The sequence below is a fragment of the Cyprinodon tularosa genome, unplaced genomic scaffold (assembly GCF_016077235.1).
Source record: "Cyprinodon tularosa strain WSP-4 unplaced genomic scaffold, ASM1607723v1 ctg377, whole genome shotgun sequence".
Lineage (NCBI taxonomy): Eukaryota > Metazoa > Chordata > Actinopteri > Cyprinodontiformes > Cyprinodontidae > Cyprinodon > Cyprinodon tularosa.
Window position 1 is genome coordinate 834,059 of NW_024039093.1, and position 27,832 is coordinate 861,890.

A 27,832-nucleotide genomic window follows, 5' to 3' on the forward strand; every position below is an offset into this window, starting at 1 on the left:
CTGCAGAAAAATGTATTTTCTTTAGAGAGAGGAATAAGGACATACGGCATGAGGGGGCAGCGAGTCCAGCTCGGTTAGAGATGTTAACTAAGGACAGCGGCCACGTGACTTTTGCATACTACATGCTGACACGGAAATTTCATCCAGATTGACGTGTCTGCTCAGACTGTTGATCTGTGTTTGGTTCTTTCATTTTTTTGGTATGATGTTGTTTTGAATCGGGACTGACAAGCAGTCGGAGACATGGAGGAATCTGACACTGATTTTTTATATTTGTATTCTTTACGATAGATCAACTCAGAATACATGCAAAGTAGAACTAGAAGTATTAGATTTAACAAAAACCTCTAAGGAATTAGAGATGGACCGATGCATTAGCCGGCTTATATTATTGGCTGATATTAGCTTTTTTTTTTTATTGCATCGATATCAGCCATTATGTGCGCGCGGTGGCCTGAGTGAGTCAAAAGTGGGTTCAACAGCAATGCCTTGAGATCACATGAAGCGTATGCTTTGCTTTTGATTGTTATTGTTGTATTTATATGGTTAATAAAGTGTTTTTTTTTATCCTGTCTCGGATAACTTTTATCCGAGACAGGATAAAAGTTCAAAGGTTTATTTAGAAGATGGAATACAATAAATAAACAGATCCCAAGGGGAACTCGTCTGGTCACGAGTGGATTCTGAAATTCACACAGAGTTAACAGGTCCAGGACTGCTCACGAGTGGGTTCACTGTACAGGAGTTGAGCTGAGCGGCTGAGGGGGGAACCTTGAGTGTCCAGAGGCTGTCGGCAGGCTGAGGGCTAGGCGGAGGCAGAGCTTGGTTTGAGTGTTGGCAGATTACCAATTAGAGTTTCCCTTCCGGTTTCTTCAGAGAGCGGGCAGGCAGGTCTTTGACAGCAATAGTTTTCCAGGGTTCTTCAGAGAACATACAGGCAGATTACCGGCAGAGATACTCTTCTGGGTTTCAGGTTTCAGGCAGGCTCAATCGCTACTGGCAAACACTCTGGCACTGGAGAGAAGTCCTCTGCCTCCTTAAATACGGATCTCCTGATGAGCAGATGAGCGACAGGTGGTTGCAATCAGCTCCGGCTCCAGGAGATCTAGTACGCCCTCTGGTGGAGAAAGTGGACAGACCCCCAGATCCCAACATTAATAGAGGAATAGGCAATATCAGCTTCAAGATTCTGAACAAAAATGTCAGAAGAACTAATAGACTGATATCAAATAATTAGTATCGGCCTGTTGCCACATTGTACCTACAATGCAGCAATTGAATTGATCCCTTCCCACTATCATCGCAACCCCAACCTCTTTACAGAGCAGCAGAAGTCCTCGCCTATTCAGCCAGGCCAACAATTCCCTTTTTATGAGCCCCCCTTTCAGAGACATAGACAGGTACGGGGAATTGCAGGCTAACAAAAGAAAGCAAACGTCCCCCTTTCCAAAGGGGTGGACCTGTTCGTCAGTTTCAATTTACAGCTTTTCTAAACAGAAACTAGGCTTTGTTGGACTACCATATAAAACCTCGAACTAAACCCTATTTCTGACATTTTGAATAAAAAAATCTTCCTGGATGGGAAGAGAAATGTCTTCAAACTTGGAAACAAAGTCCAGTGGACTGTTTTTTTTTCCTTTTTTGGAACCAATGCTCACCATTTCTAAGGATATCGGTATCATCCCAATTAGTAAAACTTTATTTCCCTGTCGTTGCTATTTTATTTATTATCGATGCATCGCTATTGTAAATTCTGCATTCATTTTCAGACCCTCTTACACTGAAGCCCCCAATTAAAGTCATTTGTAGAGGAAATGTCTCCAAATTGGTAAATAATGCCAACCTGTCTGTTCTTTAAACTCCTCTTTGACATCATCCGAGTTTTGCTGGAGAACATTAATGAAGAAGCAGCATCAGGAAGACCAAGCAGCACAGCAGACAGGTCAGGTTCCAACACCTTATCTGACAGAGCTCTGTTCAAGCAGCTGCTAACCTTTTAAAACAGCCTGAAGTGACAAAGAGTGCGTTCATCTGAACACTTATACATTTTATAAGTTTGGCTTTTATGGGGCAATTGCTTAAGTGTGTATGCTGTTTTTAACAGTGGCATCTATCTTTTCACTTTGAAGAGCTAGACTGTTGAAGAAAAATAGGTCAGAGGTTAACCTACCAGCAGCACATGACCATGAAATGCTCTAATTTTTGCTAAAACATCAATTTGAAGAAACATCTGCACCTTTTTCTCTATAATTAGGTCATTTTTTAAAGGTTTATCTATTGTAACATTAAAAGTACGGAGTGAACTTTGTACCATTATTATTGCAAATATGTCCCATTATTTTCTAAATAGAAGTTTTAAAAAAAATCATAAAAGAAGTAAAACTTTGACAAACATCTTAATTAAAATTCTTTTTTTCAGATTTTAATTTTATGTTTGCAAACTATTTTCTTTTTGCAAGAGATTTCCCTTTTTCAAATTTCTCTTTTCCAGATAAACTTAATGAATTGCTTTCTTTTCGTATTTCCAGATTGCATTCTCCTCACTTCAATCCAAAGTCTCACTGTTGACCAATACAAATGTTGTTGCTAACGTCCATGCAGACCAATAGGAAAGCTCTTTGCTCCTCGCTGCAGCTGAGGGCCCGCCCCCAAAGTGATCAGACTGTGATCTGTAAATAATGCAAATCATAAAACTCAATCTTAAAAAAATGTATTTCAAAATAGATAACCTGTACAAAAAATAATGAACAAAATTGAAATATTAGATAAAAAAATGGAAAAGATTAAATCTTAGAAACAACAAAGTTACTAATTTACTCAAAGTAAACCTTTTCAGTGTTTCATTTCTGGATTGCATTCTTTTCAGATTTTGTTTTTACAAATTGTGTTCTCTTTTTGAAACAATAATGGAACAAAATTCACTCCATACAATATTGAAAGGAATGCGTCCTGTGAAAACCTGTGCAAGACACTGCAGCACGAAGCCACACTGTGTGTCACAGCTATACGTCCTTGGCTTCTGATTCAATATCGCTATATGAAGCCATTTATCACTGGTTTATCCTCGTGTCCTGGAAGCCTTTATAAATGACTGTGCCAGGGCCAATAATAAAAGCTGTGCACCTCCCTGTGTGAATATACTGAGTTACACACTGTTGCACTCAATAGTGAATTATTCCGCTAATTGAATTTAGCTGTCTATAAACAAGGCTGAAACATACCCCATGGAAATCCAGTGACATTTACACTGGTGAGTCAGGCTGCTTTTTGTTCACACAACCTCTGTTTACATACTTATTAAAAGCTTCATATTTGGGGTTGTAAAACATATCAGTTGATACTTAAATACTCCTCTGTCCCTTAAATAAACTGTAGGATGGTTTCTGCACATAATGATGAAGTGCATATGTTCAAATTGTCCCGTATATAGGAAGAAAGGTTTGCTTTTTCTAAAGGAATATCGGTTTTGACATTGAATTTGACTGCTGGAGCCAGAGGGCGCGGCCATTTTTAAGACCAGCTCTTGTTTGATCCTTAAGCAAGCGAGTGGTGGTATAAACAGGAAGGGGCCCCTGCGCTTTAGTGCGTCACACGCTCGTGTCATTGGATCTTCTGCATTGGAATGTCTGCAAAACATTGTTAGCCAGATATCCTGGGTAGGTACACAAAAGGTGATGGAACCCTAAAGGCCGACACACAGAGGCACCGGCTGCAAGGGAAAAGCAAACGTCTCCTAAAGGCGGCTGTTTTTGGTTTCCTCTTGTGAAGCAGGAGGGAGGTAAAGGTGTGCGCCCCTATCTACAGCATGTTCCTGCATAATGAAGTGTGGCAGCTTAAGTGTTTGGACTATAAATGTTTGTTTTTTTTCTTTTTATGCTTAAGTTTCCCGAGAATATGGACTTGATTTCTGCAGGGCCTCTTCCACTAACTGGAACCAGCTTTAAGGGGGACTGAGTCACCAGTTTCTCTCTCTCTCACACAAACACACACATGTATGGGATGTTTTGAGCACACTCAGCTGCCCGCTTCCATACAAAACACGCTATTATGTTGCTGTCCTCCACTGAAGAAAAGGATGCTCTGCTGCTGCAGTTATTAAAAACACACCTTACCATTTATAGATGTTCTACGCAGTTTAGTCACAATGATGGGGCCCAAATAATTATGGAAGTACTTTATCCATTTAGAAAATATGAAAACTCACCTACTGTCTTCTCTCTATACAAAATGTTGTGACGCACATCTTAAGTTCTTAATGGATGCTTGATGCTAACCATTTTCTGCAGTATGAGATCCTTACGGTTTGTCTATGAATGTAAATGAAACATGTTTGCTTCATTATGGTATTTACACAGGAATCTTTCAATCAAAAATGTAGAACATGATCAGAAGGTTTCAATGAAAATAGAAAAACAGTTATTATCATCATATTATATTAATGCTGTCTAACAGTTGGTTCTTCTTTAGATTTACTCTTTGCTCCTTACAGCCTTAGGAGAGAGAAATTCTCTAATGAGGGAATTTTGTTTCATTGTTGTTGCAAGAAAGACCACCTTAAAAAAAGAAAAAAGTAGGGCTGCAACTAACTATTATTTTGCAAGTCGAATAATCTGTTGATTATTTTTCCAATAAATCAAATAATGATATGAAGATTCTTTAACAAAAAAACTAAAACTTTTTCACTTGAGGAGTTCTAGTTAAATAAAACTGACAGACCAAAACATTTATTTTATCTTAAAGGTATAGTGGAGGATTTTCGCCCTCTCCACTTTGTACCCGCTCCCTTTCAGGAGCGCCCGTTAAACGCGAGTGTTCACAAGCCCATTTCTCCTCGTGCATCCTATGTTTAAAAGTTACTGTTTGCGTCTCTCATATAAGCTTACCTTCCAAAAGAAGATTTGCAATTTCTCTACTATGTTAGACTCACCTCCTGTAAGTGAAAATGGGGATGAGCAGGTAGGACGGCCTTATGTAAACACATCACCAGAAGGATTGACAATAAGGAGGACTACTTATTTTGATGATCCAACTGGAAAAACAGCAAATGTTTATATATATTTGTTTTACAAGTATGATCTTATTACAGCTCTATAGGGATGGGACGATTTATGAAAACCGTCAGAATCGTTCGGTTCGACTGTCTCGGTTCGATTCACGTGTGTTTCATTCGGTTCATGCGCTGCTCCTTTTTCTCATAGGTGAAGCGTTTACACTCCAGAGCAGAAGGTGGCGGTACTGCGACCAAAGCCAACCACCAGTAGTAAACAAGAAGAAGAAGAAGCAAAGCAGCGTAGCCGGGTGTAGCAGAGAAAAATCAGTTGTTATGGAGAATTGTGTGGGTGTGGCGAGTGGGAAAGAACAGGAGTTGGAAGACGCGCCAGCAGCACTTTATAGGTCTGCTGTATGGGAGCGCTTTGCATTTAGAGTGACCTACCATGAGGGCGGAAAGAAAGTTGTGGATAAAAGTGCAACAGTGTGCAAGCATTGTGCAACATGTGTTGTTTATGCTAACAGCAACATGACCAACATGTCATGCTAACCGTGAAATCCCTCATACTCCGTCAGCGCTCCGCCCCGCCCTGCTGCGCTCCAGACCGCCTGCACAAAGCAAAGCCTACAGCCCCCACTGTGGCTCCCGTCCGCTCCGCTCTGAGTCCCTTGGAGATCGTAGAGGGCATGCGCCAGATGATTAAATTCAAAGCAGCAAAACATACGGAAATGATCCAGGGTTTCCACAGATCATTTAAAATAATTGCAATCCATAATTTTTTGGGGGATTTTTTCATTAATTCCATAAATTTTTATGGGATTTCGGTGTAACAATCAACATATACCGAACCGAACCGAACCAAAAACCGTGACCAAGAAACCGTGAATCAAACCGAACCGTGGATTTTGTGAATCGTTCCACCCCTACTGCTCTAGGCATGTAGCTCTGTCAGCTAAAGGCATGTTTCAGAGTCTCCACACTCCAGTTAACGATTAATCAATTACTAGATTAGTTGACCATTAATTCATTTATCGAATAATCACAATTAATTATTTCAGCCCTAAAAACATCCTGACATTTTTAATAGTGGATATCAATTTTAGGGAAGCATGTGGTTCCATGCAAAGGTGGATGAATGCACTGAGTCAGTCAATGCATGTAGGTATCAGCTGATAGAAGACAAAAACGCTATCCATCCATCCATCCATCCATCCATCCATCCATCCATCCATCCATCCATCCATCCATCCTGGTGCCTATCTCCAGCTGTCCATGGGTGAGAGGTGAGGTCCACCCTGGACAGGTCGCCAGGCAATCGCAGGATGAAAAAAACACTAATGTCAGCAAATATATGGTCTGGATGTATTGGTTTATCTTTGGTATATTAATATATAACATTTGTGGTTCACATGTTCCCATGTAGCATGTATGTTCTGCTCTGGGATCAGCCCAGTAACAGCTGGAGCTGAGTACCAGCCTCCCTGTAACCTGGAAGGGAAAAAAGAAATGAACTCATTATACAATTTCTTCTATATTGTTATTTCGTCTCTGTTTACATGCCCATGCTTTGGCACAGGGAGCGGGAAAACAGAGGAAGTTATTAAGATCTAAAGTAGCAGCTAAAGCTCCAGGCTGTTTTCAGGGGTTGTGGGAAACCGAACAGAATAATTTCGACACACCGGCGCAGCCAGTGCAGGAAGTTAGCCTGACGTCCTGACCCAGGATTCATTGTAAGGTTTTTTTTTCATACGATTTCTGCTATTTTTAAAATTCATAAGATGTCTTGTTTTGCTTTGGAAGTGTTCCTAAGAAGCATCTGACCGAGGCTGAGGAGGAAGTCTAAGGACATGTTGGGTTGTATGCGGTCGGTGAGGCAGAGCTGGGGAGAGCAGTCAGTGTGCGATTAGTAAGAAAGAATAACATGCGCTGCAGACCCCAGACCACTGGAGGCATGACTCCCTCACCACTCAAACCCTCTAGGCTTTCTGCTCTTTGCTCCGCTAACTTTTTTGCTCCTCCTTTAGTTGTGTCTCCCTTTCATTCCCACCTCCTTGCCTCTCCCCTTTCTCTTGCCCATCACACCGCGCCCCTCTGACTTGGCTGGCTTTCCTCTCTTCTCCTCTCACCTCTCCACTCTCTTCATATTTCATATTAAGCAATCTTTTCCATGAGGCCAGCTGTGTAAACAATAGGGACCAGCCCTCCATGTTTTCTCAGAACCAGAGAGGAATGTAGGTGGGGGGGTTAGCTACAAGAAGCTCTCTGCACGGCGTCCGCATGATGATCTATGGCCCTTTGTCTCCCTCGCTCTCTTTGAGCACTAGTGGGATTCTGCAGGCCGATTTGTGGGTTTTCTGTGTGTGTGGGGGCCATGCATGCAGGAGTGTGTTTATGCGGTTCATGAGGTCTTTCTGTTACCATAGCCTCCCGCAAATATTGACCGAGCCGAATAGCTACAGTGAGTAAAAAAGCAAACACTGCATTTTACGGTCGGGGTCAGATATGCTTGGAGTTTTGTCACCAAGTGCACTCTGACCAGAAATAATTAGGCTTGCTCAATGCCCTGAGTTCCCCCGTTTATCTCCCCGATTCTCCCTCTGATTTATGTTGACAATTTGTCCGACCGCTGAGAATGAGTCTCAGCTGTTTGTGGCATTTTTAGGAGATCTGAAGTAATCTGAAGCTGCTTATATTTCTCTGATCCTATTGAAAGCTGTTTCTAACTGTAGGGCATTAATGATCTTAGTTTTCCAGGTTATAGATGCATTTTTTCATTTGTTTTTAACAGCTAGTTAGCATCACCAATCTTCAAACTTTGGACTTTTTAAACATTTTAACCTGCTGTAAGCCACCAATCATTGGGACCAAGTCAGTGTTTTACGAGTCTTTATCCTCGAGTCTGGAGTCAATTCTCAAGCAAAGACATTTGAGCCTCGAGTTTAATTTTATGTTAATTGTAAATAATCAACCTTGTTTGCTTATCCAAATCTGTTTTCATCTCAACATGTGATGAAACCAGTGTAACTGAACATTTGAATTTAGCTAAGGTCATCCATGTATCGCAGCAAAATAAAAGAAGAGTAACACCTATTGTTTGTTTTGATGTCAAACATGAAATTTTGGCATTTTTTCAAGTCAAGTCCAAGATCATTGAATTAATGATTCGAGTCTAAGTCATATGACCCATTTACACTACCCTTTGGAAACCGTGCCGAGATCGGTCCGAGCATGGTACAGGATAACTGTTCAATGTAAATGGTATGCAGAGCTGAACCGGACCGAGTCAGACACAACCGAACCGTGCTAAACTGGTTCTAGTTCATCAGTAGGGCTCGGCTCCGTAATCATGAAATGTCAGACAATCATGAAAATCCTAGCTTCCCTACCTTGCCGCACGATTTCCAGTGATGATTCTGCTTGGCAGTGAGTTGAAACACAACATCTGTCATTTCCTGCATCTGTAAGCCTGTAAACTATCGTTTGTCGTATCCACCTCCCAAAAGCCGACTCTGTCAAGTAATTTCACCAAAGGCTGCCTTCTTCGCCTGACTCTCTGCAAAAAAACGAAATATCACAATTATAATCAAACTTCCTGAATGTTACGGGCGCTGCCATTTTGATTTGCTTGTTTACCTCTAGAGAGCAGTACTGCAGCAGATCGTCACTATGAGGTGAGGAACCGTGCTAGCGCAGTGTGTAAACGGTCATAAGGAACCAAACTTGGCACGATTAGCTGATCCAAGCACGGTTGAGTATTCAGAGGGTAGTGTAAATGAGGTACATGAGCAGGGCGTTTGCAAACTGTCAGACAAGCAAAGGACATGAAACTGGATTTTTTTTGTGCAGGTTTTGCCTTTAGTGGGAATGAACCATTAGTATCTCATTTATTCCTTTGCTAAAAGGTTCTGGTAGCATATTAGTTTTGTGTTTGCACCATGTTTTCACTTTGCTGCTTCAAATATTCTGCGATTACAGCTTTTTTCCTTTGCAGTATTTGTTTTCTTGGCATGTTCTTTGAATTTTTGTGTTAGTCTTATTTTTGTGTTTGCAGGACATTTTTTAAAATCATGTATTTGCATGGCGTTTGCACCCTTTGGCCACCATTAAGCTAAAAAAAGCTTTAAACTGGCTTTACCCTCAGACTTGAGTCATTGGCTCTGTTAGCGATGCTAAGTTCGCATTCTCTGGTTGTATTCTGTAGTTAATCTTAAGTTTTACCCTGGGATTTCTAAATGGCAGCTAACATTTTAAATCTGTCATATTATGCAGTGGAGGGGACAAATAGGAATATTTCCATGAACTGAAGGAATGCCTCAAACTAAAAAGAAAATGACAACATAAAAAGGATTAACTTTTTTAACAGGGGTCCGCAACTTGAAGATTTTTGATTGTTTTACCTGTGAGGCTTTAGGAAGGCTGTGTTTTAAGTTCTGAAACGAAAGGACTGATAAGGCTGAAAATCAATGGATTCTTGACCCCAGCTTACTGTGCGTCTAAACAACATGCAGCTTTCTAGGTTTGTTTATGGATCATGTATGGAATAATGCAGGAGGGCAGATGGTCCAGTTCTGCACTGACAGACACAGTTGGGTTTCTTCTATGCCAAAGAAGCAGACACACACACTTACTGGGCTTATTTTTTGCAGGTGTCTCGCTTGCTGGCATTTGAGATAATTAAGGGTTGACCTTTCTGAGGTGAGCAGAAATGTCACCCAGCCTGCTCCACCGACGAGTGGATTCACCCAGCGGGGGGCCTTGGCAAAAGGCGGAGGATTCTCACAACCTTGAATGTTCACTTAGCACCCTTTAGCCTTTTTGAGTCGCGTACTTCAGGCTGAAGTACGCGTTGAAAAGTAGCTCCCACTTCTTGCTTTCTCACCCACAGAGCATCAGCCTGCTGCCATTCTGACTGTTTCAGGGCGATAAAAGAGGAAGAACCACTGAGCTGGAAGTTTGATGAGGTCAGATAGTTTTAAAACGTTTTTTCTCACTGTAATGAAAAAAACAACAGCACCCGTTTCTCTTTGAACTGAATCAAGGTCTGGAGCTCAGCCCAATACGTGATTAAAGTCAATGACGCCCTTTTTTTAGATAGAACAGGACCTTTCAGTATCACATGGTTTATGCTAATATTGTGTAGTGCTGAACCAACTGTCTAAGTAAACCTAACTAAAGACTAACTAGACCCCAATGAATGTTTATAGATAATCTGTTTAAATCAGACCTTAAGGGTGCTATCTAATCAATTCAATTCAGTTTATTTCTATAGCTCCAATTCACAACACATGTCATCTCAAGACACTTTACAGAGTCAATTAACCAGATTATCCAGTCAAATTGATTGAAAGTTTTCTATCTAAGGAAAACCAGTTGATTGCATCGACTCAGGCTTAGAACCAGGCTTAATGTGAGTGGCCATCTGCCGAGGCTGAGATTGAAGCAGACACAGAAAAGGCACATAGAAACATTGATCTATAACTACATTCTATGTTTGACAAAGTAGCGGTAAACTAGCTCCACAGGTGGCGCTATCTAGGAAAAAAACATAATAACAGATGAGCTACTGTACGAGCTCATGTTAAAAACAATGAAAGAGAGCACAGTCACAGGGAAAGCTAATTTTGTAGTTTATCTAGGAAAGAAACAGGACTAAACACAAAAACCAGACCTATTCTATCGCCTATAATCAAAGGTAGAACCAGATAGAGCTAGAGAGAAAACGGGGGTGAAACTAACAAATACAGCAAATTCGGAGCATTGAGCTAGAATGAAGCAGAAAGATGAAACATTTTTCTGATGCCCTCCAGCAGCTTAAGTCTATATCAGCATAACTGTAGATATAGCTCAGGATAAACTGAGCAACTGTTACTTGAAGCTTTTTTTAGCCAGGAAAGTTTTAAGCCTAGCCTTGAGGATAACTCCGCAGAGGGATCACTTCAAATTGGAACAGACGAGAATCCCCTGGCCACATTAAAACTCTCTGTAACTTTGAAAGAAATTGGCTTTAACTGAAGGCTGAATTTATGATTCCTGACAAAATCGCTCACAGATGCTTGTGCGGATAAAGTGATGAATTGGTGACATTTCATGTGAAAAAGGTCAACTGTCAACTTCATGGTGACATGGGATGGGGGGGGGGGGGTGATTTTGCAAAATGAATTCTTATTCGTTTCATAAGAACTCAGAAGGAAGCATGGTGACTGTTTCAGATGTTTATTTTTTTTGTCATAAAAACTTTGGCTGGCAGGACTGCTTCCAGCTGATGCACCTCAAACTTCCAAGTTAAGTTATGTTGAGGGAGCACCAAACATTTCCCAGCTCGTTCACTAAACAAATGAAGCAGGTTGTTGGAGGAAACTAGAGAAGATCCTGATCTCATGATTTGCTTTTTTTGTGTATTTACATGCTTTCTTAGAAGCCATTCACTGATTTTCTGTTGCTGTGAAGAGAAAGTAAAGGAATAAAATATGCAATTCAAACCCTGTAATCCAAGCAAACACCCATTTAGAAATTGTCCTGCGGTTGTTCCAGTTGATAAACCTTAATCTACCTCTTACCTCTGGAAACACCTGGTCTACACTTCATGCAAAGCCGGCGCATCACATGCTGGTAATGTTCCGTAAATGCTGCCAACTGTAAGACCCTCCTTGGGGGTACAGCGAGCGATACGCATGTATGATTGAGAGCAGAAAATTGGCACACATTAGTGAGCACACGCAAACAAGGCATGCGTGACTGCCCACCCCGCCCACATGCGCCGCAACTTGTTGATATAAGTATGTTTATTTCATGCTGCACAGATTGGGCATGTTTGTGCTCACACACTTTTTTTCTCTGCAATATTTTGTCTCACTTCTGACGTATTTATCAACCCACACTTAGGCAATCATAAATATTTTAGTGTTGCTCTTGAGCGACTTCCATTCTGTTTGCCGCCTCATGGCCATATGGGTTTGCATCCGGAGGCTGACGATGATGATCCACTGTGAGCCGGCTTTGTTTTGTCAGCTGGAGTCGAAGCCGTTCCCCTTGTAGATTTGTTGTGTTTTCTAAACCCTAATTTCACAAATTTTAGTACAGTTGCAACAATACTAACTCAGTTAGTGTGACTAAGTGCAGAACCTTGCAGAGATTTTGTTGAACTTCATACATGTTGATGTTTTGTCATGTTGCCACCGTAAAAACTCTGTTTTTATGTAACAGATAAATAATACGCAGCTTTAAATTATAGGAAAAAAAACAATATTTTGTATTATTTAAACATCTTATCTAATACCAATCTTAATTTGAGTGGAGAAATACCAATTCCATTGGTAAAACATCTTATTTAATTGCTCAAATGAAGGGTAAATAGCCTGATTTACAGGGATTTTTACTTATCATTAAATCGGCTTTCAGCAGCATGATACTGCCTCCGCTGTCTTTAACCTTTAGGGTGGAAACATCAGCTATTTGTCATGTGAGTTTTCTCTCATTTGAGTGCATTTTTTTACTCACTGATTCAGTAATTTCTCAAGAGAGTTGATTTTATAGAGCATGTCAAAGAAAAGAGGACTAGATACAAACTCTCCTGCCGTCACTTCTATATAAACATGGTGACTTCCCATCCTTAAAATACACGAACAGCAGATTGAAAGTTTATAATATCTTTTAGAGGAATTTTTCTTTCAGATAGCTACACCATGCTTTCTACTTTGGCAAGATAAGATTTTTTTTATTAGCTTAAAATTCACAGATTTGCAAACCAAACTCTAGGAGCTTTTTAAGGATTTAGATAATCCATCCATCTATCCAGAACAATCTCAAAATGTTTGGCTGGAGTAAGAATGCTGATCTCTGTCAACCAAAACAAATGCGTGAAAAGAATAAAAAAAAACATTCAAGAACTTTTGGGAATGAAGGAACAACTTGAAAATAGTTTCCCTGAAATAATCTCATACCCTGATGTGGAAAAACAAATGAAGAAAAATATATGATAAAAGGATGAAGGAGCTTTATCTGGAGAAAGATACCCAGAAGGTTTTCATGGAGAAAATAACTGCAGATACTGAAAAAGTAAAAGCTTTATCCTTAAACAGCAGTTGGAAAGTATAATAGAACAGATAATAGAACCAACAATATTGGAAAGTCAGTTCAAGCTTGCAAAAAAGCAGGAGAAAACATTAAGGAAAAATAAGAATTTGGAAGAACAAAAGATCTTTCATATCAAACTAAAGTGGCTAATACTTACAAAGAGGCTGAAGAGTCAAACACAGAGTTAGAGAATATTAAAAAAGGTTTACTACAAAAGATTAAGATTTGAACCTCATACCTCTATAAGGTTTGCCACTTTCAAGCGCATGCCAACAGAAAAAGAAGGCGAGACTGCGAAACTGCAAACAAGGTTTAACGGGACCGTGAGCTTGTCGCTCTGCAACAGGAAAAAGAGTCACTAGAGCTCACCCTCGATAAGGTAGTGCGATAACTCCTCTTCCTGGAAGATGAACTGGCCAAAAAGGACAAAGAAATAGCAAATTTGGTGGAAGAACTGCAACAGCAGGCTGACAAGTTTACAAGCATGTACAGTATTGTAGCTCAGCTTGCTTTTAAGGTTCAACATTAACAGCATCGCCAAGAAAGACAATCAGAGGACACAACGGATTAGGAGACAGATAGTGATGCAAAGGACGAGTTACTGCGACATCGTCTCCAGTCTGCCGCCAACATTCGACCCGTTCCAGTTCGCCTACCGACAGAACCGGCATCTCTGCTGCTCTCCACCTGAGCCTGGCACACCTGGTGAAGAAGAACACCCAGGTGCGGATGCTGTTTCTGGACTTCAGTTCAGCTTTCAACACCATCATCCCACAGCATCTGATGGGAAAACTGGAACAACTGGGCTTCAATACACCCCTCTGCTATTGGCTGCTAGACTTCCTCGCCAACAGACCTCAGTCAGTCCGGGTCGGACAGAACACCTCTGATGTCATCATCCTAAGCACAGCCTCCCCTCAGGGCTACGTCCTGAGCCCCCTGCTGTTCACCCTGATGACACACGACTGCTTCCCCAGGTTCACCACCAATCACATGGTGAAGTTTGCAGACGACACCACGGTGGTGGGCCTCATCAGAGACGACAACGACCTGGACTACAGCACTTTAAAAATTAAATAGTCTAGAGAGCTTTCTTAACAAAATTTCTTTTTTGTTAACACTTGTGTATACAAAAGGACAAAATAAAATCTGTCTAAGTCTCTAACTAAACATTTTAAACTTGTATAAGAGTTCTGTTTTTGTTGTGTTGTGGTCACTTGAACGGTTTAACAGTTTCCTCAAATTGATTGAGTTAAAAAAAAGTTGACAACTAAAAAATATGAATTTTTGGGGATTAAAGAAATTAGAAGCTTAATCCATCAGGTTTATAGGATGTTGGTCCCTTTGCAGCTGTGACAGCTTCAGTTCATCAGTGAAAGCTCTCCTACAGGTTGAGGAGTGTCTACATGTTCATTTCTTACTGTTCCTCCAGAAGCACATCAATGAGGTTACAGACTGATGTAGGACAAAAACGCCTCTCTCTGTCTTCACACTCATTCATCCCAAAGTTCTGCTCTGTTGCGTTCACACAGCATAAATACCCCTCCAGCAAACTTTACCATTGATACAATCAACTCAAATTTGTACCGTTCTGCTGGTAGTTGCCAATGGGTTGCCATGGTTACCGCTTCCATGATGCTCTTTACACACGATTCTTTACCTGAGGGCTAAATGAGGTTTAGAGGTCTGTAGTGTTTGACTCCTCAGACAGTTGGTGACCTCTGTGCACTTTTCCCGTCAGTATTCACCACTCCAGCCCCATCAGACCAACGCAGAGGGCGGCTGAGGGGCTGTCGTTCCCAATTGCTCGCCAACATTTAATGGTGAAGTGTTTAGGAAATAGATCAGGTCAGAATAGCTGGAGCTCTATAAGGTGCAGAGATGGAAAGCGAAATGTCTTTAACCTTGGAAAACAGGTGGTTTGTTTGTTAACTTTTTTTGGAATGACTATTACCTGGATGACTGAGAATCTTCACCAGCATTTTTCAAAATCTCAATTCTACATTGCATTCCTTTAGAATTTTCTTGCAACTAAAATGGAACAAAATTCACTTCATACATGCAAAGATACTTGTTGTTATACACAGCGTCATGGAATGGATGAAGCCACTCATACCTTTTTTTGTTTCAATGAATGAGCAAATACTTTTCACTATCTTGTCGGTAACAGTCTTTATATTTTCTAATTTCTTATTGTTAAACAGCAGGTGTATTATTTAAGGCATGAAGGGGAAACATGAGGAAATATTCAGCATTAAACAACATGTCTGTTCTCTTTTCTCCGATCAGGCTAAAGTTTCTTCATGTGTTCCTCCTCTGATCTGCGTGTGCGTTCACACGTATGTCAGCACATAGCCTCTGTATGTCATTTTCCGTCCCCTGTGGCTGCGTTTTGTGCGTTGTACCCCCGCTTTCCCTGACCTCGGTTTGCCTTTCGCTGCCTTTTTGGATTATTAATTCAGTACTTCATGTCATAACCCATCACATGCTCTCATGCCCCATAACCTCTGACCTTTCATTCCCTCTGCCTGTTACATGCCAAACACAGTTAGATCCGGATGACCCAGATTGTTTGTTTTTATTTTCCCTTCCACTGTAAGGGATCGCATTTGATCCCCCTTATGAGACGCCGTCCATAGAAATGAAGTGGACAGAATTGGGTTTAATCTTTAAAAAGAAAAACAATATTGAAGTGGCTCCGTTACATTTAATCGGAGACCACTTCAGTTTTTATAACAGATTCATTGGTCAGCTCTATGATAGAGTTTTGTCACATAGATCAAGAATGGAGCAGGTAGAAAAGTTGGATACTTTTCTTTTGCATTTTTGTTTTTCTCTTTTTTACTTGCAGAAATGTTTTCTACATTCAACTACTAATTTCTTTGGTAATAATTTGTGTCTAAGTGAACAAATACATGCAGAGAACAACCTACTGAGATTAGAGAGGAGAATCAGTCTATATTTATGCATAAACATGTTGCATATTTATGGGTTTCTTTTTATATCTGCAGATTGTTATTACTGTAGAGGTTGGAATTTGGTTCTGGAAATCCCAATACATCCAAACTAAGCAGTTAAATCTATCAACAGTTCTACGGTGGACCTAGAGAGTCACTGAAAGAGAAACAGCCATCTCAAAAGTAAATATAAATCATGCAAATGAAAAGCATGTTCTAATTAAACATTAGCGTTGTCATTTTATGTTTATTAATCTATTATTAAATACTGGAATTTCTAAATGTATTTTCAAATTCTATTTCTTAATGAAAATTCATAAATCTTATAATAAATACTTTTCCTATTCACTTATTAAAAAAGATAATTCCTTATTCCATCTACTTCCAGCACAGCGATTCTCAAACATGTCTTTGATTTCGACCCTCATCTCATCTTTCTTTATTCGATTCAGACCTTTGAGCTTAATGTGAGTTCAGCAGCTTACTGCATTCTCACTACCAGCAGACGGCCTTACTCACTGACTACATAATGTTGTTCTTTTTACTGCATAAAGAAAAGAACTACACTGCTAAAACTGTAATCAATATCAGTCTTTTTTAAATAAAAAAAAATGCATGCAATCTAATTATTTTACAATAAAAGCAAAAACACTCATTTTATAGCAGATTGTCTTAGGCCCCGTCCACACGAAGTCAAACCCTGGCCTAAACGCACAAATTTTTCACCAAACCAGCCTCTCATCCATACGAAGCCGGCGTTTCGGGGGTCTGTAAACGATCTTTTTTTTATTAAGCCTTCAGAATTTTGAAACGCGTTTCCATCTTTAAGCTCTGACCGCATTTTTTTGTCTTACACGCATGCGTCATTGCGTCGCCTCTAAACACGCATGCGCGACACAGTATCACAACAACAATGGCGCCGTACTGTGTTGAATGGTTGCTGCTAATGCTACTCACCCTGCTGTCGGGCTTACAACAGAATCTTCTTCTTCTCGAATATCTCCAGGAAGAACAGAGCAATATCGACGACATAGTTCAGCACCTGAATTTGACTTAACCATGAAAATGGACCCGCAGGGCAATCATGTATAAATATTAGTGCGCATGCCCAACATTTCGTCGCTTATTTTTGCTTTGGCACCACAGCGCCACTTACAGGCCTGGCATACATTTTGCAGCGTTTTCATGCATTCGTGTGGTCGATCACATTTATTTTACGTCTCCTTCTTTACGACAAACGTTCTGGAAAATATTAGCGTTTCGTGTTCGTTTTGACTTCGTGTGGACGGGGCCTTATTTACATACTTACATCAATGGAAAATAGAACATATTTAAATTGAAATTATATTGTTTTTATAATAATAAACCTATAACAGCATAACTAAATGAGAGTAATGAGAGGCACATGCGTTATAAGGTAAATTCAAGTTATTCGATCCATGTGGTAATCAGGTCTGTGGAATAGGATTAGGACCACATAAAAAAAAAAAAAAAAAGATTTTTTATTTTATTTGATTTTATTATGGGAGAAAATTCAGAATTCAGAGATTAAAGTCCAAATTCTGACTTTTTTTCCCATATTAAATTTAAATGAAATAGAAAATTAGCTAACTTTTTTTTTTTTCTCAGTGGCCCTAACTCTCTTCCGTACAGGTAATTAATTTAGTTAGAAATAAAAAAAAGAGATTAGATTAAAAACTACATTTACATTGTATTCATATCCTGCTTTGTAGTCCAGGGTGGAATGATCAGCCGCTTTATGCAGCCGTTATGCATTAGCTGTCTCCTCTCTGCTGTCGTTGCTCTGACTGCATGCAGGGCTTTAGGACGAGGCAGCAGCCTGTGAGATCTGCGCTGGACCCATCAGCTAGCTTCACTGCAAAACAGACAGGAGCTGCTGGTTTTGGTTTTTAAAAATTGAAATACATTTTAACCTTTCATATCTAGATTCATTTTAAACTCTGAATCCTTTATCATATATTTTACAACATTTTAACATATTTTTCTTATGAATTCTGATGGTGTGGAGCCTTTTATTCTGCTGTTACCCTGATATAATAGTCTGGGTTTTAATATTTCAGCAAGAACTGCATCAAGCTTGATCAGCCTCAGTGTGTTTTAAGGTCACAGATTCAAATAGGACTTTAAAGGTGATTCATAGGATGTAAAGTTTGTATGAAAAGAATTCAAACGATGCCCGACTCTCTGTGGCTCTAAAACAGACTGTTAAATCTCTCTCATGAAAGCATTTCCTTCTCTCAGTCCACTTCCTAAACAAAGCACACGGCAGGTGGATGTGGGAAAGTGACCCCATGGAACGCTGACAGCGAGTGGATTAATAAAGAGGCAAATGGAATGCAAAGCCTGTGAAATGAGTCCGGTCGGACTTCTGGGAACTCAGCTGCATTCTCATTTAAGGCGGACCTGATATTTATAACAAAATGTAATTTCCTCTTCTGATGCACTGATGCTGAGGGTGTTTTTGTGGTTTGTTTCTGCTCCCCTCTCACTTGTCCTACCAGGTGCTTTGTATGCCACATACAAGTGGGAACAGGCATTCAGACATGTGTGACCTGACCTCCTGCTGTCCAGGAGTTCACCTGTGATGTACCCATGTCATTCCTGCTAGAATGCCACATTCCTGAATGGCTGCAGTCATGCAAAGACACATTCCTCCTGCCTTTTCACTGTCAGCTCGCACAGGTTGCTTCTTTTGCTCATAAAGCTGTCAGAAAGAAAAGGAGAAGTGATGAGTGTTTGAACAAGTGGTTTGGAAGAAAAAGTCGGTCTAATACAGTTGGAGGTGTAGCAGGGCTAACATCCTGTGTTATGGTGATTGTTTCCTGTGGTTTTGTAGCTGTCGGTGCCCCCGTGTCCTGCTTTCTTCTGCGATCACAGATCTGTTTTGTTCACCATCCAAACCCCACAGCGGGGATGTCTAGCGGTTCCCAGAACGCCGCCTTGGTCTCGCCTTCTGCTACTGGTGTAATTAGTAAAGTTTGCCTCGGTGTTGCTGTCCCCGTCGCTGTCTTGGCTGGGCTGGCACGGCGTTCGCATCCCGTCACCGTTAATGAGCCTATGCACAAGGACGCAGAGCTGCTAGGAGACATCGCACACCTCCAACTTTAACACGCCATTAGACGATTAAGGAGGACGGCGGGGTTCTGTAACATCACAGCTGAGACACTACTATTAATTAGTGTCACGAGAGAGGAACAGTTTTGCTCAAGCGCTTTACTACAAAGGGATGTGATCTCTTTAGCTTGTCACTGAAGCACTAAATGTTTTTTTTTTATTCTTTCCAGGGAGAAGCTTTGAAAGCGCAGAGGAGAGGAACTGTTTCGTGGCATCATGTGATCTGCGCATTCCCCTGGTGAGCTTCTGAAGTGGAAGAGGGAATCTGCACACTTGGTGAAAAGCATCCCAGCCACTAGCAGGCCCTTATCGCCGCGATCACTAGTCCCGTTTGCTGCCATCAAAGCCTCGTCTGCGTGACTCGACTTGCCTCTTTCTCGACCTTCGTCTTGAAGATAAAGAATAGCCATGCTACTTCCCCGGCCCTCCAACGCCTCCTGCAAACAAGGCCTTTGAGCTTGCTGAACAATACGTGAGAAAGGAGGCATAAAAGACCTTTTTATATTCCTGCTTTGTGTCTTTTTTCATGTTTTTGTCCACAGTAAGTCATCCCTGAAGACAAACACACACATTCTGCCTGAACAAACAGGATTTTTGTTCTGGTGACTTCGACATCAGGTTTTCTTTTTCTGAACTTTTTTAACCTGAGGAGGATTAATTTATAAATGTTCTTTCTGACCGTCTTTGGGAATACCTGCTGACTGAGCTTCTCTATGGGGGATTAAATCATCCCAGGAACTGTACTGACTCTTCCGCTCAGTCACATCCTGTTGACTTCATCACTGAGCTGTTTGTGAGCGAGCCATCATGGCCGGGAAGGGCAACCCGGTGCCAGGCGGACACCTAAACGGCTTTCCAATGCCCGCCTACTCCTACTTCTTCCCCCACATGTTGGGGAGCATGTCGCCTCCTGCGCTTTCAGGACTCCCCATCAGTGGATACAGCACCCCCTCTCCAGTCAGTAAGTCAACCTTTTGACCTTTTTCTCATTTGGTTTTGGGTTTCAGTTTTTTATCGTCTACAGACTCCAGAGCAAGTTGCTTCTTGTATTACATTGCGGCTGTTTGAGATTTACTTTCTTTTTCTGGGTGTGTGTGTCAGTAGAGGGCCTCGCTGAAGTATTCCCAATCCATTTCTCATCCATTTTTTTTTATTCTATATGAAGGCCGAGGGATGCAAAACTACACGGCCAACTCAAAACTTAAATTGACACAAAAAACAGAGAAACTGTTGCAACAGATAAATACTGAGATCAAAGATGATGGTGTTAGGATAATTATCTTTGATTATGTGTGTGTTCATTACACCTTAATATTAGCTGCCTGTTGTGTGTCAGAACTGATGTTTTCCCCCATAGTTTATCTAATTAAGAGAGTTCTCAGTCCGGCTATATACAGTTATAATCTTCATTCTGTGCATGGCAAAGATTAGAGAATGGAATGAAAGCGGTGTTGTTCTAATATTTTGATAAGGCTGGAGCCATGGATGTCTCCTCATCTGCAAACGTGTATGATGTAATGATGTAATTATGTAAAGATGTACCGGTAATGATGTTGCAGACTGGAGTTGTATAAAATGCTTCTTTAACTGTTAATCATGGCCACTTCCTGAGAAGTGAGCCCGGTTGTTAAGCCGCTGCCTTCTATAACTCTAAGCCATGTGTCTGATCTGAGTAAGATTGCAATTTCTATCAAAATCTGTTGTCATGTCGCATGGTTTTATAATACATATAAGTTATGAAGTGTTATTTAAAGAGTTTGTCCCGAGGGATCTCTTTTCAGAAAAAAACCCCGGAGAGAAACAGGTTCAAGGTGCAGACAAAGAGTTTTCCTTTAATAATGGGAAGCAGCAGCATTTAAACATGTTTTTGTGCTTCTCTCATTTTTGTGTTTGTGGACATCTTTGGATTTGGATCACTTTTATGTTTTGCAGCACATTTACACCCCTCTGCCACTATCATTTTGGTTAAAGGTACACTATGCAACTGGTGTTGATTTTCCAGCGAGGCTCCCCCAGAGGGCGAAAGTAAAAGTGCACCGTCGTAAATATGCTCAGCTGTTCTCCTGGTTTCTCCGTCAAACCAGGCGCGGTTGTTTTGAGCTTAGCAGACAGGCGAACGCAACGAATGACTGACACAGTGAAAGTATGAACATGCCCACAGAGAGAGAGAAACCATTCCAATGTTACTTACAATCGCATCAGCAGAAACGCGAGGTCCGCGTCAGCCTTGCAGCCTTCTTTTTATTTTAGCTCTCGCCATTCGGAAAAAGCTTGCCCGATGTTCACCCGTGTACGACTCCTCTCTCTGTCCGGAGTCCTTTTCCTCTTTCCTGCCTGCTCCGACATGGGCTTTCGCTGTTTTCACGCTGGTTCCGCCATGATAACTGCACAAAGATCGCCACTGTGCTAGCAACGAGAAGGCTTTTAACTGGGGGCGTGTAGCAGTTCTCGCCGTAAAGCAAGACCGACTCTCGCGAGACTTCTGAGCCTCTGGGTGCGGGTCGGTGCTCCTGCAATTGCAAGTGCGGTATTTTCCCCACAGACCACCAGGGCAGCCGAGAATACCTTTGTTCAACCTGAAATGACTAATTTAATCATCCAAAACGTTATGGAACACATTAATTAACTGAAAAATGTTGCATAGTGTGCCTTTAAGGAGAATAAGCCTGTATTTATGGTTTACACATTGAGGGACTGAAAACAGCTCAAGCTCAGACAGATTAGACAGACAGGGTATCTGAACATAAACAGATATTTAATTAATTTGCTCTTAGATGATTTAAACACTACGATCTTAAGCCTGATTGGTTGTTTCTCCCTGTGTTCTCCCTGTTCCATCTTTTAGATGTCCTTTTGGTTTATTAGTATTATTAGTTCCAAAAAAGTTAGAAAACAATCCTCTGGACTTTGTTTCCAAGTTTGTAGATGTTTCCCTTCCCACCCAGGAAGCTTTTTCAATTCAATATGTCAGAAATAGCGTTGAGTTTGAGGTTTTATACAGGAGCCCAAAAAGCTTTGTTTTTGTTTAGAAAGCAAGCAAATTGAAATAGACCAGTGGGTCCACCCCTGTGGAATGGGGGTCGTTTGGAGTCTTTGTCAGCCTGCAATGCCCCATACCTGTCTATGTCTCTGAAAGGGGGGCCGTTAAAGGGAATTGTTGGCCTGGCTGAATAGGCGAGGTCTTCTGTTCCCCTGTAAAGGGGCTGGGGTTGCGATGATAGCAGGAAGGGATCAACTAAATTGCTGCATTTTTTTTTTTTATCTGAGTCCACCCCCTCTGTTTAAGGTTGTTTTTTTCTTTCTTAACATAGATGGCTTCCTTCACACCCCATTCAAACCGCCTGTCTTCTTTGTCTAAAATGGGACATTCAACAGAGTGTCCTTTATCCAGCAGTATTATTAGTATTTTTGTATTTCTGTGTTTTTAGAAGGTTGCTTCACGTTAGAGTAGCTTTGCTAGCCTGACTCTGCTATTCTTATTCACCAGAACTTTAGGGCCTCCTTTTGTGGATCCCCTATGAGTTACTGCAACATTTAATTTTCCTTCAGGATTAATAAAGTACTTTTGAACTGAACAGAGTTTTGAATTTACCCAGAGATGGAATGAGTTTACAGCCACCTGGTGACACGGTGATGTAAAGCTGAGTGTTGTCGTCATATTGGTTCACGGTTTCGTGGTCACGGTTTTTGGTTCGGTTCAGTATATGTTGATTGTTAGGAAAATCTATTATGGTCATGATGCTGTTAGCATAAACAAAACGTGTTGCACAATGCTTGCACACTGTTGCACTTTTATCCACAACTTTTTTTCGGCCGTCATCGTAGGTCACTCTAAATGCAAAGCGCTCCCATACAGCAGACCTATAAAGTGCTGCTGGAGCATCTTCCAACTCCTGTTCTTTCCCACTCGCTATACCCACACAATTCTACACAATAACTGATTTTTTTCTGCTACACCCGGCTACGCTGCTTCGCTTCTTCTTCTTCTTGTTTACTACTGGTGATTGGCTTTGGTCGCAGTACCGCCACCTTCTGCTCTGGAGTGTAAACGCTTCGCCTATGAGAAAAAGGAGCAGCGGATGAACCGAACGCAACACACGCGAACCGAACCGAGACAGTTTTAATAAACCATTCCATCCCTATGTAGATATTAAATAGGAGGGGCCCAAAGATTGACCCTTGGAGAACTCAACGTGTTATTTGTGTGGTCCTGTTACAAAAAGTACCTTTCCTCCATGCAGGGTTGATTCCAGTCAGTCTAGATGACTGGCTGATCCGTTGTGGCAGACATGCTGATCCAACTTACCAAATGAAAAATAGAATAGAATAGAAAAAAACTTGTCTACCATGCTCACACACAACAATGTAAAAATACCTAAAAATACAATTATAAAAGAGTTCATTGCAGACACAGCAGCAGATTCGCTTCGTTAAGGGAAAGAAAGCAGATCAGAGCGAGTGACATTTTCAACTTGTTCAGCTCCTTGATGGCAGAGGGTACAAAGAAGTTCTTTAAACATTTTTCTTGGCACAAGAAAGTCTGTATCTCTGCCGTGATGGAAGGAGCTCAAAGTGACGGGAAAGTGGACGGCTATCGTCATCTGTGATCTTATGACTGACCCGATGCACTGCTTTACTGTAATGCTGAGACAAATTGATTTGTTGTTGGCCTGTAAGCTTACTGCCCTGTTTAACAATGGTAAATGTCAGCACACTCTCTACTCTCAAAAATCAGAGTCACATCAATGATCACCGCTCTTCCTGCTTCCACAGCATGGCTTCCAAACAGCCAGCTTTCTGTCATGTAAACCTTAGTCAAGTATAGCTATCCAGAATGCATAAAGGGACCATTTTAAATGTTATTAAACCAGTGAAATAACTTTCTATTAACCTAATCTGTTTCTTTAAACAATGATATAACATGTTATCCATCAGCCTATATTAAAAGCCATAGTGGGCTATGAGAGTAACAGTCCCAAAGCATGATGCTGCCACCGCAGCGCTTCCCTAAGAAAATGGTGCATTTAAAGGGATCAGATGCGCACACATCATTTAGGATGTTCACTTTTGGGCTAACCTGACCTTCATCTGGCTTTCCTGCCTTAAAATGCAGATTCTCCCACCTGGGCTGCTGGATTTATTTGCCCAGTTCAATTTGCATGTTTTCTAAGCCAAAACAAAGTTTTGTTTGTTGTTTTTTTTTACTTTTTTGGAATGACTACAACCTGGATGACTGAGAATCCTAACCGGCATATTTATTCGAAAGGAAAAATGCATAATAGGATACTGATTTACTAATTAGATGACTTCATGATGGCTGGATGCCCTGGATTTTCTGTTGGTCGCATCAGATTCTTGTAAAACAATCCAAATATATCTAAAAAATGTGAGAAAGTCCTGGAGGTCTACCTGCTTTAGCACAGCGCTTTGTGCTTGTGAGGTGCTCATATAATTCCTGTTTTGAAAGATGTGTGTGTCTGTAAACAGAGCCACACACACCGCGAACAATGCCGCCTCAAGCGCTGTCCTTAATTTACAAACCCACACACACATCAGTGCTCAGACACATGGAAATTTCAGCAGAGATCACAAGGAAATGAGGCTGGACAGTCAGAGAAGCACATTGTTTAGGGAACACAGTTTGAGTAGTCCTAAAATACATTTCACAATTACTCTCATCGTGACTGATGGTCACGCAACAGATCTTTTTATATGAGCTGCGAAAAGCTTTAGAACTGACTTGCTAAAACCGGGTGAAAGGTGCTCTTTCATAAGTGAAATTTCTTCCTCCGTTTAATGTTTGGCAATCACCTGCTGGTCTCCCTGCAATCAGTGAAACTTTAACACATCCAGATTGAATCTTAGATCCTGTCTCAGGATAAGGTGTGTTTGATGCCGATGACGGAAGATTCAGCAGTGTAGCTTCAGGACTCAAACCTGGGATGACCACCGTATGCGGCTCATGTGCTCTGCTGCTGCGCCGCGCCTCAGGCCACACTTTTCAGTAGAGATTAGTATAAACAGGTTTTTTAAGGCCAAAAAAAATAATTATCCTGCTGCTGATTTTTAGGGCTGATTCCTTTTTGAAGATATTGTATTATCTATATCATCCTCCTCCATTTATGTAATGAAATGATTTGAAATATATATGGAGTGATGGCCTAGTGGTTAGGGCATAGAGCTTGGAATCCTGAGGTTCTGAATTTGAGTCCCACTCCCACAGATTAACATTCTAGGTCTCTGAGCAAGACCCGTGACCCCCGATTGCACCCCTGTCACCCCACGATGGCAGCCCGCTGCTTCCCAAGGGAATGGGATAAATGCAGAGGTAAATTTCTCCAATGTGAGATCAATAAAAGTTCCATTATTATTAATTTTATATACTTTACACAGAAGAAACATGTATTAGCAATTTAAATAAAGCTATTCTAATAGCAGTAATGTTCGTTTCTACATTAGGTTTGTTTCTAGCAGGAGGATTATTGGTGAAGCACCACTTCCATCCTCCGTTTCCCTTTATTTGTACAAATAACAAGACAAGACCAAAGTTCCAGAAATCAATTTATCATAAAGCTGTTGGTGTTTTTTTTTTTTTGCTCAGAGGTCCGCTTTTGTTTTGCCCCTTGAGTCCAGCTGTTAGCTTCGACCTGTAGGACCAGCTCATCAGGATTTACGCTGAATGAAGACACAGAGAGGGTTTGTTATTTCAGCTTAGATAACTGCATTTAAGCTTTCCACAGAACCGCCCTTCTAAAACCTGGAGCTACGAACTAAATGGAACAAAAACAGGAGCTGCTTCAGGTCATCCTGGGAATTTTCCTTCACTGTAACTCTGTTTCCAGAAGATCAGCCTATTTTTCTCCTAGGTCTGGCTGCCATCAGTGGTACCCAGCCAGTTAAAGATGCAGATGTGGTTGGATTGTGTGAAATGGAGCTGGCAGACCTGTCCTCACGCTTACCGGTTCACAGGAGGTCACCGTACACATCTATTCTGTTTTATTTTGCATCTGCTGGAGCTTGCATGTGCAGCTGTATAGAGCCGAGGGAAGTGAAGAACAGTTGGTGCCCAGCCCTGTCACTCCCACTTCCCCAAACACCAAATACCCCGTCTCAGTCACAAAGGCTGGAACTCCCGTCGGATTCCTCTTTTCACACTGTCGCGAGCGCTCTGTATGTTTGTGTGTTTGTCTTTGTGCGTATCCAGCAGTGTTTGCCTTGCGGGGAGGCGAGATTTCTTCCCTTTTGCCTGGACAAACATTTCCTGTCTGTAAACACTGGAGAGCCAGGGACACCGTGGTTTCCTGACATGCACGAGTGAGCGCTCACATTTGCGCACATGCACAACATAAACACAATCTTTGCCCTTCATGCTGGCTCCCTTTCTCTCACTCCGGTTCCTTCTCATGTGTGAATAACTGCAGGCACAGTTCACACTTGCTTTCTCTCACACACACACACACACACACACAGAGCAATCGAAACATGCTCCTTCCTCCTTGTCTCCTTATGTTAACTGCAACACGCTGCTTTCAACCCTTCCTTTTCCTCTTCCTGTTCCAGATTGTATCTCTCTCCCTTCCTCCTGCTTCTTTCTTTTACATTAATAAACACAAACGGGCCTCATGTTTAGGCAGAAGAAAAGAGGAAAGATTAGGACTGTTTAGGGATGAGGTAAAATAATAAAAAATGTGCAGATAGGAGGAAGAGCAGCAAAGAGAATCCTTGATGAGTGTTTAATATCACAGAGCCTTGAGTGCAGGGTTAATGCATTGGATGGGATGCCTTCAGCCATACCTGAGTATTTTACTGCAAATTTTGATTTTTTTTTCTTCTAAAGTTACATCTAATAAATCAATGTCACAAAAAAGTAAAAAAAAAAAAAAAAAAAAAAAAAAAAACAATCCAGTTGACTTTGTTTCCAAGTTTGAAGAAATTTATATTTCCATCCAGGAAGCTTTTTCAATTTAAAATGTCAGAATTAGCGTTGAGGTCCAAGCTTTATAGAGTAGCCCCAAAGAAAGTCTTCTTTTGGCTTAGAAAACATGCAAATTAAACCAAAACGGGTCTGCCCCTTAGGAATGAGGAGTCCTTGAGATTTTTTGTGAGCCTCCAATAGCCGATACTCTTCTTTGCCTCTGAAATGGGGGTCTTTAGGGGGAATGGTTGGCCTGGCTGAACAGGCGAGATGTTTTAGTCCTGCATGGGGGTGGGGTTTGCGATGATAGCTGTAAGGAATCAACTCTATTGCTGCATTGTAGGTTTTTTAAGAGCTGAAACCTGAGTCTGTTTAGGTTGGTTTTTCTTTCTTAACATAAATGGCTTCCTTCACACCCCTTTCAAACCAACTGTCTTCTTGTCCTCCTCCGGACAAGACTCAGCTGTACGTCTACACCCTATGGAAAACTGACATTCTTTTGTGGACCAGAATGTTAACATTTTGGACAAAGAACGCTAATTCAGACATTTTGAATTGAAAAAGCTTCCTTGATGGGAAGTGAAACATCTTCAAACTTGGAAACCAAGTCCAGTGGAATGTTTTTAACTTTTTTTGGAAAAACTATGACCTGGATGACTGAGAATCTTCACCAGCTTAAATCGATGTGCATTTAAACTGATCTAAAGCCGTTTTTAGTATTAATATTTTCCTCCTCAGGTAAAATCTCTTTCTTCTTGTATT

The 27,832-nt window shown here is 41.1% G+C and overlaps 1 protein-coding gene across 2 annotated transcripts in view; it reads left to right on the forward strand.

Annotated features, from left to right (window-relative positions):
* Nucleotides 1-27,832, forward strand: part of raraa (retinoic acid receptor, alpha a) — a 293,848-nt gene that overhangs the window by 121,631 nt on the left and 144,385 nt on the right. For both annotated transcript variants that reach the window (XM_038296756.1, XM_038296757.1), the window contains one exon: nt 19,326-20,116. In XM_038296756.1, coding sequence (XP_038152684.1) covers nt 19,963-20,116 — 154 coding nt within the window. In that variant the 5' untranslated portion in view covers nt 19,326-19,962. The remainder of the gene's footprint in view (nt 1-19,325; nt 20,117-27,832) is intronic.